The following is a 17,793-nucleotide window of genomic DNA, read 5'->3' on the forward strand; positions in this document are numbered from 1 at the left end:
ACGCTAGGATTGACTTTTGAAACAAATAAAGGGGACTTTCATTCATTAAGTATAAGATACTTCATGTAGAAAGCTCCTTTATTTGTTTTAACTGATGAATACACTTTTGAAGCAGTTATAACTTTTCTTAGAAGCATTTTTGCTAATGCATGTATAATACAAAAATGCTTCTATTCAAAACTGACGTGTATCCATGTGGATTCCAATTTTGGCTGGAATGCCCCTTTAATATACTGTTTTCTTTCATGCAATTGGCAAGAGTCCATGAGCTAGTGACGTATGGGATATACAATCCTACCAGGAGGGGTAAAGTTTCCCAAACCTCAAAATGCCTATAAATACACCCCTCACCACACCCACAATTCAGTTTTACAAACTTTGCCTGCTATGGAGGTGGTGGTGAAAGTTTGTGCTAAGATTTCTACGTTGATATGCGCTTCTCAGCATTTTTTAATCCGGTTTCCTCTCAGAGTACAGTGAATGTCAGAGGGATGTGAAGGGAGTATCACCTATTGAATGCAATGGTTTCCTTCACGGGGATCCATTTCATAGGCTCTCTGTTATCGGTCGTAGAGATTCATCTCCTACCTCCCTTTTCAGATCGACGATATACTCTCATATTCCATTACCTCTACTGATAACTGTTTCAGTACTGGTTTGGCTATATGCTATATGTGGATGGGTGTCTTTTGGGAAGTATGTTTTCATTACTTAAGACACTCTCAGCTATGGTTTGGCACTTTATGTATTTATATAAAGTTTTAAATATATGTATTGTACTTATATTTGCCATGATTCAGGTTTCAGTATATTTCCTTTTGCAGACTGTCAGTTTCATATCTGGGAAATGCATTTTTTTAGAATCTTATTTCTTACCTGGGGTGTAGTCTTTTTTTCAAATGACTGTCATTTTTCTAATTCGCGGGCAGAATTAGGCTCGCGAATTAGATGCTAATTAGATGCTAAAGTTTATTGTGTCATTCTTGACGCAAGAATTTTTGTCGTGAAGTTACGTTCGTTGACACAAATTTGTAATTTCCCCGGCGTCTTAGTTGACGCCGGGTCCTTTCACAAGGTTGCCTCCTCTATGACGCGAGTGTGTCGTTTTTGGAGCCAAAAAATAGTTTTCTCTTTGTTGTGCGTCATACTTGGCGCCAAATATTTTCATTATTTTAGGACCCCCATTCCTTTTTGCCTCTTGCCCGTTTCTATGTCAGAGGGCTATGCTGTTTGCATTTTTTTCCGTTATAGAAACTGCCATATAAGGAAATTGATAATTTTGCTTTATATGTTGTGTTTTTTTTCTTTTACATTTGCAAGATGTCTCAATCTGATCCTGTCTCAGAATTCACTGTTGGATCCCTGCTGCCTGATAACAGTTCTACCAAAGCTAAGTGCATTTGTTGTAAACTTGTGCAGATTATACCTCCAGCTGAGGTTTGCAATAGTTATCATGATAAACTTTTACATGCAGATAATGTATCCATCAGTAGTAGTTCATTACCTGTTTCTGTTCCCTCAACATCTAATGCACAAGATATACCTGTAGATTTAAAAGAATTAATTTCTTATTCTATTCAGAAGGCTTTGTCTGCCATTCCGCCTTCTAATAAACATAAAAGGTCTTTTAAAACTTCTCATAAGGTTGATGAAATTTCAAATGACCAGCAACAAACTGAATTATCTTTCTCTGATGAGGATCTATCTGATTCAGAAGTTCCTGCCTCAGATATTGACACTGATAAATCCTCTTATTTAAATTGGAGTATATTCGTTCTTTGTTAAAAGAAGTGTTGATTACATTGGATATGGAGGAAACTAGTCCTCTTGATATTAAAACTAGTAAACATTTAAATTGTTTATAAACCTCCTGTGGTTATTCCAGAGGTTTTTCCAGTTCCTGATGCTATTTCTGATATGATTTCTAAGGAATGGAATAAGCCTGGTACTTCTTTTATTCCTTCTTCAAGGTTTAAAAAATTGTATCCTTTGCCAGAAGTTAGATTGGAGTTTTGGGAAAAGATCCCCAAAGTTGATGGGGCTATCTCTACTCTTGCTAAACGTACTACTATTCCTACGGAAGATAGTACTTCTTTTAAAGATTCTTTAGATATGAAACTTGAATCTTATCTAAGGAAAGCTTATTTATATTCAGGTCATCTTCTTAGGCCTGCAATTTCTTTGGCTGATGTTGCAGCTGTGCTTCAACTGTTTGGTTGGATACTTTAGCGCAACAAGTATCGGATCATGATTTGTCTAGCATTGTTAAGTTGATTCAACATGCTAATAATTTCATTTGTGATACCATTTTTTATATTATCAAAATTGATGTTAAATCTATGTCTTTAGCTATTTTAGCTAGAAGAGCTTTGTGGCTCAAATCTTGGAATGCTTATGACTCCTAAATCCAGATTGCTATCTCATTCTTTCCAAGGTAATAAATTATTTTGGTTCTCAGTTGGATTCAATCATTTCAACTGTTACTGGGGGAAGGGAGTTTTTTTGCCTCATGATAAAAAAACCCAAGGGTAAATCTAAAGCACTTAGCCGTTTTCGTTCCTTTTGTCAAAATAAGGAACAGAAACCTAATCCTTCCCCCAAGGAATCTGCTTCCAATTGGAAGCCTTCTTCAAATTGGAATAAATCCAAGCCATTTAAGAGAACAAAACCAGCCCCCAAGTCTGCATGAAGGTGCGGCCCTCATTCCAGCTTAGCTGGTAGGGTGCAGATTAAAATTTTTCAAAGATGTTTGGATCAATTTGGTCCAAAATCATTGGATTCAGATCACTGTGTCTCGGGTACAGAATAGGATTCAGAGTAAGACCGCCTGTGAGAAGATTTTTTCTCTGATGCATTCCGGTAAACCCAGTAAAGGCTCAGGCTTTTCTGAAGTGTGTTTCAGACCTAGAGTTATCAGGGGTAATCATGCCAGTTCCATTTCAGGAACATGGTCTGGGGTTTATTAAATCTATTCATTGTCCCAAAGAAGAGAGAATTCATTCAGACCAGTTTTGGATCTAAAGATTGTGAATCGATATGTAAGAGTACCAACTTTCAAAATGGTGACTATAAGGACTATTCTGCCTTTTGTTCAGCAAGGGCATTATATGTCCACAATAGACTTACAGGATGCATATCTTCATATTCCGATTCATCCAGATCACTATCGGTTCCTGAGATTCTCTTTTCTAGACAAGCATTACCAATTTGTTGCTCTTCTTTTTGGCCTAGCGATAGCTTCAAAGAATCTTTTCAAAGGTTCTAGGTGACCTACTCTCTGTAATCAGAGAGCGGGGTTATGGCAGTGTTTCCTTATTTGGACGATATCTTGGTACTCGCTCAGTCTTTACGTTCTGTAGAATCTCACACAAATCAACTAGTGTTGTTTCTTCGAAGACATGGTTAGAGGATCAATTAACCAAAAAGTTCTTTTATTCCAAAGACAAGGGGTAACCTTTTTAGGTTTCCAGATAGATTCAGTGTCCATGACTTTGTCTCTAACAGACAAGAGACGTTTGAAATTGGTTGCAGCCTGTCGGAACCTTCAGTCTGTCATTCCCTTCAGTAGCTATGAGCATGGAAGTTTTAGGTCTCATGACTGCAGCATCGGGACCGATCCCCTTTGCTCGTTTTCACATGAGACCTCTTCAGCTTTGTATGCTGAGCCAATGGTGCAGGGATTATACAAGGATATCACAATTAATATCCTTAAATCCCAATGTTCGACTTTCTCTGACTTGGTGGTTAGATCACCATCGTATAATTTTAGGGGCCTCTTTCGTCTGTCCAACCTGGACTTTGATCACAACATAATGCGAGTCTTTCAGGTTGGGGAGCTGTTTGGGGATCTCTGACAGCACAAGGAGTTTGGAAATCTCAGAGACGAGATTACCAATCAATATTTTGGAACTCCGTGCAATATTCAGGGCTTCTCAATTTGGCCTCTATTGAAGAGAGAACCGTTCTTTTGTTTTCAGACAGACAATGTCACAACTGTGGGCATGTCAATCATCAGGGTGGGACTCGCAGTCCTCAAAGCTATGATAGAAGTATCTTGGATACTTGTTAGGGCGGAATCCAGCTCCTGTGAAATTTTCTGAGGTTCCTATTTCAGGTATAGACAATTGGGAAGCAGATTACCTCAGTCGTCAGACTTTACATCCAGGAGAATGGTCTCTCCACCCAGATGTGTTTTCTCAAATTTGTTCAGATGTGGGGGCTTCCAGAAAATAGATCTGATGGCATTTCATCTAAACAAAAAAACTTCCCAGGTACCTGTCCAGGTCCAGGCATCCTCAGGCGGAAGCTGTGGATGCATTGACACTTCCTTGGTGTTATCAACCTGCTTATATTTTCCCGCCTCTAGTTCTTCTTCCAAGATCATCATGGAGCAATTGTTTGTGTTGCTGGTAGCTCCAGCATGGCCTCACAGGTTTTGGTATGCGGATTCTGTCCCGGGATGTCCAGTTGCCAACCTTGGCCACTTCCACTAAGGCCAGACCTATCTTAAGGTCCGTTTTTCCATCAGGATCTCCAATCATTAAATTTGAAAGTATGGAGATTGAACGCTTAGTGCCTAGTCATAGAGGTTTCTCTGACTTCAGTGATTAATACTATGTTGCAGGCTCGTAAATCGGTTCTAGAAAGATTTATTATTGAGTTTGGAAGACCTACATTTCATGGTGTTCTCATAAATTCTCTTGGCATTCTTTTAGAATTCCTAGAATTTTACAGTTTCTTCAGGATGGTTTGGATAAAGGTTTGTCTGTTTCAAGTTCCTTGAAAGGACAAATCTCTGCTCTTTCTGTTTTATTTCACAGAAAGATTGCTAAACTTCCTGATATTCATTGTTTTGGTGCAGGCTTTGGTTCATATCAAGCCTGTCATTAAATCAATCTCTCCTCCTTGGAGTCTTAATATAGTTTTGAAGGCTTTACAGGCTCCTCCGTTTGAGCCTATGCATTCTTTGGACATTAAATTACTTTCTTGGAAAGTTTTTTTTTTTTGGCCATCTCTTCTGCTAGAATAGTTTCTGAATTATCCGCGCTCTTGTGAATCTCCTTTTCTGATTTTTCATCAGGATAAGGCGGTTTTGCATGCTTCATTTAAATTCTTACCTAAGGTTGTTGAATTCTAACAACATTAATAGAGAAATTGTTGTCCCTTCCTTGTGTCCTAATCCTAAGAATTCTTTGGAGAGATCCTTACATTCTTTGGATGTGGTAAAGAGCTTTGAAATATTATGTTGAAGCTACTAAAGAGTTCAGGAAGACTTCCAGTCTATTTGTTATCCTTTTCTGGTTCTAGGATAGATCAGAAGGCTTCTGCTGCTGTTTCCTTGGCTTCGTGGTTAAAGTTTTTGATTCAAGCTTATTTGGAGTCGGGTCAAGCCCCGCCTCAGAGAATTACAGCTCATTCTACTAGATCAGTGTCTACTTCGTGGGCTTTTAAGAATGAAGCTTCAGTTGATCAGATTTGCAAAGCAGCAAACTTGGTCTTCTTTGCATACATTTACTAAATTCTACCGTTTTGATGTATTTGCTCCTTTGGAAGCAGTTTTTGTTAGAAAAGTTCTTCAGGCAGCTGTTTCAGTTTGATTCTTCTGCTTTTGATTTAAGTTTTCCTTTCGTTTATGTGAATAAAACTTATTTTTTTTGGTTGTGGATTAATTGTTTTTTTAATTATTTGTATCCCTCCCTCTCGAGTGACCTCTTGCGTGGAGTTCCACATCTTGGGTATTGCTAATCCCATATGTCACTAGCTCATGGACTCTTGCCAATTACATGAAAGAAACATAATTTATGTAAGAACTTACCCGGATAAATTTATTTCTTTCATATTGGCAAGAGTCCACAAGGCCCACCCCCTTTTTTTATGGTGGTTATGATTTTTTTTGTATAAAGCACAATTATTTCCAAATTCCTTTGTTGTATACGTTTTACTCCTTTCTTTATCAACCCCACTGCTTGGCTATTCGTTAAACTGAATTGCTGGGTGTGGTGAGGGATGTATTTATAGGCATTTTGAGGTTTGGGAAACTTTGCCATTGCCGCCCCCCAGTAGGATTGTATAACCCATACGTCACTAGCTCATGGACTCTTGCCAATATGAAAGAAATTAATCTATCAGGTAAGTTCTTACATAAATTATGTTTTCTGACTGTTTCTAAGCCCCTGCAGGCTGCCTCATTTTATTAACTCTTCACAACTAGACAGTACTAGGTCATGTGTGCCATATAGTTAACATTGTACTCACTCCCATGGAGTTATTTATGAAGCAGCACTAAATGACTAAATACAAGTTTGTAAATAGCACTGACATAAGGGGGCAGTCTGCAGAGCTTAGATACAAGGTAATCACAGAGGTAAAAAGTATATTAATATAACTTAGTTATGCATATCTGGGTAATGGGTAATAATGGGGATTATCTATCTTTTTAAAATAACATTTTAAAAAGGGGATTTTGACTGGGAAAGAAGTATGTTTTAGTTGTAAATGTTTATCTCTTGTCGAAACCAGAATTTGGTCTGCTTTGAGATTTGAATGGGATGAAGAACCCGTTGATCCGATGTAATAATGCTCCAGTTGTGAGCAAACATAGACTAGCCTCCCTCAACTTTGAGTGGGAAAGAAGCAGGAAGAGTAGAAAAAGAGGAATTACCTTGAGGGGTACAAAATCTCGATCTTGTATGCGCTCTTTTTTTGTTGCCATGGCCTAGCATTTGTAGGGATGAAGGTGAAAGAGGAAAAGGGTTCTTGCTGATGTTTTTTTTAACATAATATTGCGTTATAATGATACTGTGGGAATTGAGATCTGGAAAGGTATGAGGCACGGCCTGGGAAAGTAACCTTTTCCGGCTCTGTCCATAGAAATTCTGGGGTAGAAAATCTTTTTGATGGTGGACTTAACTTATTTAATGAAGTAGAATGTGTTTATATATTGATTGAGGCTTTTAATAAAGGATAAAAAAAAAAAAAAAGGAGACACTCAGTGTCTGTAAGTTCATTGGTATGAAAAAATCGAAAATCTTGGGCTTATTTTTCTCTACATATTCTTTTGTGGTCTCTAGTAAAGCAGTGTTTGTGTTTCCAAGTTAAATGTGTTGAACACACTCCCTTTCCATATAATGATCGAAGGGTCGTATCATCAAGTACTGGCCTGTTCAGATACTTAAATAGTTGTGCTAAATGACCCACTGTGCTAAGCATTTTGTCTGAGAGTGTTTCTATGACTTATCAAGACTTTTTATTAACTTTGTAACCCAGAGTTCCAATAAAATGCAATGGCCTTGAGGTCAATTTCAGGACTATGGAACTATTGTTAGAGCTAAGTGGTCAGGGGCATCAGCCCTCATTTTATTTTCTCCAACATAGGTGTGTCCGGTCCACGGCGTCATCCTTACTTGTGGGATATTCTCTTCCCCACAGGAAATGGCAAAGAGCCCAGCAAAGCTGGTCACATGATCCCTCCTAGGCTCCGCCTTCCCCAGTCATTCTCTTTGCCGTTTGTACAGGCAACATCTCCACGGAGATGGGCTTTAGAGTTTTTTGGTGTTTAAATGTAGTTTTTATTCTTCAATCAAGAGTTTGTTATTTTAAAATAGTGCTGGTATGTACTATTTTACTCTGAAACAGAAAAGAGATGAAGATTTCTGTTTGTAAGAGGAAAATGATTTTAGCAACCTTTACTAAAATCGATGGCTGTTTCCACACAGGACTGTTGAGAGGAATTAACTTCAGTTGGGGGAAACAGTGAGCAGACTTTTGCTGCTTGAGGTATGACACATTTCTAACAAGACTTGGTAATGCTGGAAGCTGTCATTTTCCCTATGGGATCCGGTAAGCCATTTTTATTAAATGAGAATAAAGGGCTTCATAGCTTTGAGGAGTTATTTTATTCTTGGGAATTATGTAAAATAACCGGCAGGCACTGTATTGGACACCTTTTTCACTGGGGGCTTTCTCTAATCATAGGCAGAGCCTCATTTTCGCGCCTCTATTGCGCAGTTGTTTTTGGGAAGCAAGACATGCAGATGCATGTGTGAGGAGCTCAGATACATAGAAAAAGCTTACTGAAGGCGTCATTTGGTATCGTATTCCCCTTTGGGCTTGGTTGGGTCTCAGCAAAGCAGATACCAGGGACTGTATAGGGGTTAAATATAAAAACGGCTCCGGTTCCGTTATTTTAAGTGTTAAAGCTTTCAAATTTGGTGTGCAATACTTTAAGGCTTTAAGACACTGTGGTGAAATTTTGGTGAAATTTGAACAATTCCTTCATACTTTTTCACATTTTCAGTAATAAAGTGTGTTCAGTTTAAAATTTAAAGTGACAGTAACGGTTTTATTTTAAAACGTTTTTTTGTACTTTTGTTTTCAAGTTATGCCTGTTTAACATGTCTTGAACTATCAGATAGACTGTGTTCTGTATGTGGGGAAGCCAAGGTTCCTTCTCATTTAAATAGATGTGATTTATGTGACACAAAATTTAGAGAAAATGATGCCCAAGATGATTCCTCAAGTGAGGGGAGTAAGCATGGTACTGCATCATCCCCTCCTTCGTCTAACGCCAGTCTTGCCCACACAGGAGGCCCCTAGTACATCTAGTGCGCCAATACTCCTTACTATGCAACAATTTACGGCTGTAATGGATAATTCTATCAAAAACATTTTAGCCAAAATGCCCACTTATCAGCGGTAAGGCGCGACTGCTCTGTTTTAGAAAATACTGAAGAGCAGAGGACGCTGATGATATTGTTCTGAAGTGCCCCTACACCAGTCTGAGGGGGGCCAGGAGGTTTTGTCTGAGGGAGAAATTTCAGATTCAGGGAAAATTTCTCAACAAGCTGAACCTGATGTGATTACATTCAAATTTAAATTGGAACATCTCCGCGCTCTGCTTAAGGAGGGTGTTGTCTACTCTGGATGATTGTGAGAATCTGGTCTATTCCAGAGATATTATGTAAGATGGACAAGTTCCTAGAGGTCCCGGGGCCCCCGAAGCCTTTGCCTATACCCAATGCGGGTGGCGGACATTGTAAACAAAGATTGGAAAGGCCGGCATACCTTTTGTCCCTCCCCCTATATTTAAGAAATTGTTTCCTATGGTCGACCCCAGAAAAGACTTATGGCAGACAGTCCCCAAGGTCGAGGGGGCGGGTTTCTACTTCTAAACAAACGCACTACTATCCTATAGAAGATAGTTGTGCTTTCAAAGATCCTATGGATAAAAAATTAGAGGTTTTGCTTAAAAAGATGTTTGTTCAGCAAGGTTACCTTCTACAACCAATTTCATGCATTGTTCCTGTCACTACAGCAGCGTGTTTCTGGTTCGATGAACTTGAAAAGTCGCTCAATAAAGATTCTTCTATGAGGAGATTATGGACAGAATTCATGCTCTCAAATTGGCTAACTCTTTTACTTTAGACGCCACTTTGCAATTGGCTAGATTAGCGGCCGAAAAATCGGGGGTTTGCTATTGTGGCGCGCAGAGGCGCTTTGGCTAAAATCTTGGTCAGCGGATGCGTCTTCCAAGAACAAATTGCTTAACATTCCTTTCAAGGGGAAAACGCTGTTTTGGGCCCTGACTTGAAAGAGATTATTTCCGATATCACTGGGGGTAAGGGCCACCCTTCCTCAGGATAGGTCTTTCAAGGCTAAAATAAACCAAATTTTCGTCCTTTCGCAGAAAACGGACCAGCCCCAAGTGCTACATCCTCTAAGCAAGAGGGTAATACTTCTCAAGCCAAGCCAGCCTGGAGGCCAATGCAAGGCTGGAACAAAGGTAAGCAGGCCAAGAAACCTGCCACTGCTACCAAGACAGCATGAGATGTTGGCCCCCGATCCGGGACCGGATCTGGTGGGGGGCAGACTTTCTCTCTTCGCTCAGGCTTGGGCAAGAGATGTTCTGGATCCTTGGGCGCTAGAAATAGTCTCCCAAGGTTATCTTCTGGAATTCAAGGGGCTTCCCCCAAGGGGGAGGTTCCACAGGTCTCAATTGTCTTCAGACCACATAAAAAGACAGGCATTCTTACATTGTGTAGAAGACCTGTTAAAAATGGGAGTGATTCATCCTGTTCCATTAGGAGAACAAGGGATGGGATTCTACTCCAATCTGTTCATAGTTCCCAAAAAAGAGGGAACATTCAGACCAATCTTAGATCTCAAGATCCTAAAAAAGGTTCTCAAGGTTCCATCGTTCAAAATGGAAACCATTCGGACAATTCTTCCTTCCATCCAGGAAGGTTCAATTCATGACCACGTGGATTTAAAGGATGCGTATCTACATATTCCTATCCACAAGGAACATCATCGGTTCCTAAGGTTCGCCTTTTCTGGACAAGCATTACCAGTTTGTGGCACTTCCATTCGAGTTAGCCACTGCTCCAAGAATTTTCACATTGGTACTAGGGTCCCTTCTAGCGGTTCTACGACCAGAGGGGCATTGCAGTAGTACCTTACTTGGACGACATACTGATTCAAGCGTCGTCCCTACCACAAGTCAAAGGCTCATACGGACATTGTCCTGGCCTTTCTCAGATCTCACGGGTGGACAGTGAACGTAGACAAAAGTTCTCTATCTCCGTCAACACGAGTTCCCTTCTTGGGAACAATACTAGACTCCTTAGAAATGAGGATTTTTCTGACAGAGGCCAGAAAATCAAAACTTCTAAGCTCTTGTCAAGTACTTCATTCTGTTTCCTCTTCCTTCCATACGCAGTGCATGGAAGTAATAGGTTTGATGGTCGCGGCAATGGACATAGTTCCTTTTGCGCGAATTCATCTAGACCATTACAAACTGTGCATGCTCAGTCAGTGAATGGGGATTATACAGACTTGTCTCCGACGATACAAGTAGATCAGAGGACCAGAGATTCACTCGTTGGTGCTGACCCTGGACAACCGTCACAGGGGATGAGGCTTCCGCAGACCAGAGTGGGTCATTGTCACGACCGACGCCAGTCTGGGTGGGCTGGGGCGCGGTCTGGGAACTCCTGAAAGCTCAGGGGTCTTTGGTCTCGGGAAGAATCTCTTCTCACCGATAAATATTCTGGAACTGAGAGCCGATATTCAATGCTCTCAAGGCTTGGCCTCAGCTAGCAAAGGCCAAATTCATACGGTTCAATCGACAACATGACGACTGTTGCGTATATCAACCATCAAGGGGGAACAAGGAGTTCCCTGGAGATGGAAGAAGTGACCAAAATCATTCTATGGGCGGGAGACTCACTCCTGCCACTTGTCTGCAATCCACATCCCAGGAGTGGAAAATTGGGAAGCGGATTTTCTGAGTCGTCAGACATTTCATCCGGGGGAGTGGGAACTCCATCCGGAAATCTTTGCCCCAAATTACTCAATTGTGGGGCATTCCAGACATGGATCTGATGGCCTCTCGTCAGAACTTCAAGGTTCCTTGCTACGGGTCCCAGATCCAGGGATCCCAAGGCGACTCTAGTAGATGCACTAGTAGCTCCTTGGACCTTCAACCTAGCTTATGTATTCCCACCGTTTCCTCTCATCCCCAGGCTGGTAGCCGAGGATCAATTAGGAGAGGGCATCGGTGATCTTGATAGCTCCTGCGTGGCCACGCAGGACTTGGTATGCAGACCTGGTGAATATGTCATCGGCTCCACCATGGAAGCTACCTTTGAGACGGGACCTTCTTGTTTCAAGGTCCGTTCGAACATCCGAATCTGGCCTCACTCCAACTGACTGCTTGGAGATTGAACGCTTGATTTTATCAAAGCGAGGGTTCTCAGATTCTGTCATTGATACTCTTGTTCAGGCCAGAAAGCCTGTAACTAGAAAAATCTACCATAAAATATGGAAAAAATATATCTGTTGGTTTGAATCTAAAGGATTCCCATGGAACAAGATAAAAATTCCTAAGATTCTATCCTTTCTTCAAGAAGGTTTGGAGAAAGGATTATCTGCAAGTTCTTTGAAGGGACAGATTTCTGCTTTATCTGTTTTACTTCACAAAAGGCTGGCGGCTGTGCCAGATGTTCAAGCTTTTGTTCAGGCTCTGGGTTAGAATCAAGCCTCTTTACAAACCTTTGACTCCTCCTTGGAGTCTCAATTTAGTTCTTTCAGTTCTTCAGGGGGTTCCGTTGAACCCTTACATTCCGTAGATATTAAGTTATTATCTTGGAAAGTTTTGTTTTTGGTTGCAATTTCTTCTGCTAGAAGAGTTTCAGAGTTATCTGCTCTGCAGTGTTCTCCTCCTTATCTGGTGTTCCATGCAGATAAGGTGGTGTTGCGTACTAAACCTGGTTTTCTTCCGAAAGTTGTTTCTAACAAAAACATTAACCAGGAGATAGTCGTGCCTTCTTTGTGTCCGAATCCAGTTTCAAAGAAGAACGTTTGTTGCACAATTTGGATGTAGTTCGTGCTCTAAAATTCTATTTAGATGCTACAAAGGATTTCAGACAAACATCTTCCTTGTTTGGTTGTTTATTTCTGGTAAAAGGAGAGGTCAAAAAGCAACTTCCTACCTCCCTCTCTTTTTGGCTTAAAAGCATCATCAGATTGGCTTACGAGACTGCCGGACGACAGCCTCCTGAAAGAATCACAGCTCATTCCACTAGGGCCGTGGCTTCCACATGGGCCTTCAAGAAACGAGGCTTCTGTTGATCAGATAGTAAGGCAGCGACTTGGTCTTCACTGCACACTTTTACCAAATTTTACAAATTTGATACTTTTGCTTCCTTCTGAGGCTATTTTTGGGAGAAAGGTTTTGCAAGCTGTGGTGCCTTCCATCTAGGTGACCTGATTTGCTCCCTCCCATCATCCGTGTCCTAAAGCTTTGGTATTGGTTCCCACAAGTAAGGATGACGCCGTGGACCGGACACACCTATGTTGGAGAAAACAGAATTTATGTTTACCTGATAAATTACTTTCTCCAACGGTGTGTCCGGTCCACGGCCCGCCCTGGTTTTTTAATCAGGTCTGATAATTTATTTTCTTTAACTACAGTCACCACGGTATCATATGATTTCTCCTATGCAAATATTCCTCCTTTACGTCGGTCGAATGACTGGGGAAGGCGGAGCCTAGGAGGGATCATGTGACCAGCTTTGCTGGGCTCTTTGCCATTTCCTGTTGGGGAAGAGAATATCCCACAAGTAAGGATGACGCCGTGGACCGGACACACCGTTGGAGAAAGTAATTTATCAGGTAAACATAAATTCTGTTTTTATATATATATATATATATTTATTTTTAAATGCTGCAAATCTAGCATTGTCTACATCGGGGTATCACAGAAAAATGGGGATGATGTAGGCTATCAGATTATTCAATTTGGGTTTCCAAGAGGGTCCAAAAACTTAATTCTTTTTTTTTTTTTTTTTTTAAGATTTATGCTCCTGTGACGAATTATCAAAGGAAGAATTCAAAACATGAATATCTTTATTAGAAATATTGTCTGAGTCCTCAGAAATGCCATCAGATATGAGGAAGAGTCCTCACTGATGTTGTGTTTAACTGTAATTGTTGTTCTGTGTAGTACCTCCCATTTGTGACCCCCTTGGCTTGTTTAGCAATTGTTTTACTTCTAGGAAGATTTTATGTCGGCTAAGAGATGGCGAGGCCTACTTATATGTTTTTTTTTTTTTTTTTTTTTATACAGCAATGGAAGGGTCTCTTTCTCTTAGTTACTTTTTTTTTGGAACCACTTCATCTGACTTCAGACATTTAAGTGTGTACATTTTTTTTTATTTACCTACCAGATAGTAAAATACATTAACGATAACAAATTTATGTGAACAAGATACAATAAAATTAATCTGAAGCTTTGAAAGGGATACAATAAAATTCACCCAGAGCTGGGAGAAAGACAAAGATGGTGCCTGGCAAGCTGAGGGTGGAATAATGACTTGAGAAGGTACGCCCCTAAGATGGCGCTGCAGTATGAGACTGTGAGAAGGAAGAGAGAGGAAAGCAAGTCAGATGATGTGTGCAACCCAGAGCAGCATAAAGGGGAGGGGGGGGGGGGGAGAATGGAATGTTTAAAGAAAGAGAATAATAAAAATACATAAAGTAGTCTGTTTCATTGTTGTAATAAAAAAGCACTAAGCTGTGTTTTTACACTTAATTATACCTAATTGTAATATGTATTCATCTATTTAAATGGATTTACCTTTTATTTCTTTTTTCCCCTACATTTGTGCAGTGTCCATTAGTTATTGTCACAGCCTTAGGAGGGGGGCCTTTGCAGGAAGGTTTTATCTCAGGCCTGATGTCATAAAACTTTCTGGGCTGGTTACTATTAAGTGAATAGACTAGATAACAGGGGCGTCAGACTTTCTCATGCCTTGATCAGTCAGAATGTTACTTAGTTTCAAAAGATGTCAGCTCCCATATCACAAAGGGGGTAGGGGTTACACTGAGAATTTTCCAATTGCCTCATTATGCAAGAAGTTTTTTGCTGTTTTTACAATTGAAGGGCAGCAAGAATAGAAATTTGAGAATGGGAAAAATTATAGTAATTTATAATAAAATTTTATAGAAATGTCTTGATAAATACAAAATGGTAAAATAAGAAGAATATATGTGTATGGAATAAGACGGTTGTAGTACTTCTCTGAGGAGGATGGGGAGCTCTGTGATCAGTTTATGGTCACTCTTCTGATTGTATGCTTCTTTCTCCTACCCTAACTAGTTGCACATGGTCCATTTGTTTTCTGTTCTAATGTTTTCTTTTCTTTAAAGAGCTGCATAAAGTATAAAAAAAAAAAAGCAAATTATCAGTCCTCTGGTCTTGTAATAAAATTCAATAATAATAAAGGTGATCATTAAAAATGTCCTTTTACCACATGGCATATCTACCTGTACCAGCCTTTCTCTTGGTAAAAAATAAAAATAATAAAATAAAGCATCCTTTTATATTAGAATGTTCTTTAGAATTCCCTGTTTTTTGTGTCGTTATACACGTAGGATTAGATGTAACTGGCTTTGGTTGGTATAACTGTTATTTTGGGACGTATTGGGTTTGATATTTAAATCTAACGGAAACGTAAATGTTTTTTTATTTTTTTAAAGCATTTGCATCTATAATTTGTCAATAAGACTGACAGTATAAAAACCCTGTTATAATATCATACTATACACATGGTACATTATCTGCCTAAGGGATACTGGATATTGCATTTTGAAGAAGTAAATGGCATGAAAGTGTGTACAATCACTTTTTTCCCTATGCTTAAACATTTTATTAGAGATTTACTAAAAATATTAATGACCTTAAAGGGACATTAAACCCAAAACAATTCTTTCATGATTCAGACAGAGAATACAATTTTAAACAACATTTTAATTACTTCTATTATCTAAGTTGCTTAATTTATTTAGATATCCCTTTTTAAAGAAATAGCAATGCACATGGGTGAGCCAATCACATGAGGCATCTATGTGCAGTTACTGGGCCTATCTAGATATGATTTTCAGGAAAGAATATCAAGAGAATGATGCAAATTAGACAATAGAAGTAAATTAGAAAGTTGTTTTAATTTATATTCTCTATCTGAATCATGAAAGAAAAAAAAAAAGGGTTTAATGTGCCTGTCTTTGTAACTGTATAACTATGTCCTCGTTTTCCCACTTCTTCCCTGGTAAGAGATTCCACGACAGATGAAATTTTAAGCTGATGTTTATTTTTTCCCAACTACTGACTGTTCATCCTCTTCAAAATATGTATAAATGTGCAAACTTATATAAGCTAGAGGGGTGAAATGGCAGAGCTTTTATGCTGCCAGTGTTTTTATTAATTGCCTGTTTGTAGTTTTTTCAATCATTATATTTATTAAAAGTGTATCAAAAACGTTGTGATTTGTGTTATTTTCTATAATTCTATAACTTATTTGGATTTTGAATTGCTATAGTCACTATTTCATTATGGATTGATATAGCATGTGTAGTTTGTAAATATTCACAGTATACTGAGTTTTTCCAGAGGTTATAAACCAAACACAAGTCTCATGGGGGAAATCAAATATCTTAAGTAAGTACAGAATATTTTGGCAGTCTTCCATTAGACCAACAGAGCATTATTGGAACAGATAGCTTGTTTTCTGCAATTGTTTTTCTCAACTTGAGTGTAGAGATGACAAGGCTAGCCAATGAGATTGTGTGTTTTGTTTTTTTGTTTTTGGTATCGGCAGAAAAGATTACTATATACAATAAGGGAAAACTGTTTGGCAAGGTTAGGTGTATGAAGACTGCCGTGTGCCCTTTAAGGGCTGAAAAATATACAATTTACTGAGGTAAATTGCAGAAAAAGGGGACAAAATAAATGAGTATGTTGCAAAGTTGTTTTATTATGCATAATTAAGCATTTTATATTAAAATCTGTATAAGTCCCTTTTAAACATGTGCTTGAAACTACTACTCCTTATTGATCAAAAATTCAGAATAAAGGTTACATTTGGTTGTGCATCATGTAGATAGTTCCACTGCAGTTAGTTACAGCACACACAGAGTACATTTAGTTTTGCTTAACCGGCGCGTTTTACAGCATACTTAAATTTCATTTTCACAATTTCACTATTTTACATCAAAACATGGCAGCCCAGCCATCTTGGAGCTGTTGTAGTCTGTTATTGAATTGGAAATTCATATGTAGGTTAACGATTAAACTTGGGGACGGGTGATGTTATAAAAGGTCATTCTTAGACATACATTAACTGTATTATTTTACTTAAATATCTCTCTTGTTTTAACAGATTGGTTTAAAGGGTAGCAGTTAAGACAAGAGCTGCAATGGCTTATCTATTATTTAGAATATGTAAATTCTAAAGGAGCTTCAGATGAAGAAGTTATTCAAGATGGTGAGTTACTATGTATCCCTCTTAGTAATGCTGTCATTGGTGTGCTCCCTCAGCCTACTATTTTCATGTACAGGCTTAATGTAAGCACTTCATTGGTTATGTGAAACAAAAGATAACATACCTGCACAGTACTGCCTGTACCGTGCCCGTCAGCAGTACTACTGTCTCTCTCACCACAAAGAGAGAAACACATGGTTGATAACAGTAATGCACAGCTTAGGATCCAGCCCATTTAAGGTTCAGCACCCTGTATAGCGCTTGCTTATTGGTGGCTACATTTTACTAAAATTAGGTTTTGTATCCCTTTAAGTATCTGGGGAAAATAGAGCTCTGGAATATTATACATTTTAATAGTTGTGTTAAAGGGTAACAAGCACAACAGATGAACACAACTTCCTTTCTCTATATATAGTAAGGTGTTTTTTATATTTTGTGTGTGTAATCTTTAAAGATTGTACAGATGAAAAGCTGTGGTTAGACTTTTCAACTCTATGTATGTAAAGCTGAGGTTCAAAAATCCAGAGCACCTGTTGTAGATTTAATGGCACCCTGCAATCTGCTTTTTAAACCATTTTTATTTATTTTACACATACTGCTTGTTAACCCCTTAGTGACCAGAGCACTTTTCCATTTTCTGTCCGTTTGGGACCAAGGCTATTTTTACATTTTTGCGGTGTTTGTGTTTAGCTGTAATTTTCTTCTTACTCATTTACTGTGCCCACACATATTATATACCGTTTTTCTCGCCATTAAATGGACTTTCTAAAGATACCATTATTTTCATCATATCTTATAATAAAAAAATGATAAAATATGAGGAAAAATGGAAAAAAAACACACTTTTTCTAACTTTGACCCCCAAAATCTGTTACATATCTAAAACCACCCAAAAAACACTCATGCTAAATAGTTTTCTAAATTTTGTCCTGAGTTTAGAAATACCCAATGTTTACATGTTCTTTGCTTTTTT

At 38.8% G+C, this 17,793-nt stretch overlaps 1 protein-coding gene across 1 annotated transcript in view; it reads left to right on the plus strand.

The window, feature by feature from the left end:
- The window catches only part of ISCA1 (iron-sulfur cluster assembly 1), a 127,153-nt gene that overhangs the window by 97,215 nt on the left and 12,145 nt on the right, over positions 1 to 17,793 (plus strand). Inside the window, 2 exon segments of the mRNA XM_053702431.1 lie at positions 16,719 to 16,761; positions 16,764 to 16,823. Of these exon segments, the coding sequence (XP_053558406.1) occupies positions 16,719 to 16,761; positions 16,764 to 16,823 (103 nt within the window).

This window comes from Bombina bombina, chromosome 2, assembly GCF_027579735.1.
Source record: "Bombina bombina isolate aBomBom1 chromosome 2, aBomBom1.pri, whole genome shotgun sequence".
NCBI lineage: Eukaryota > Metazoa > Chordata > Amphibia > Anura > Bombinatoridae > Bombina > Bombina bombina.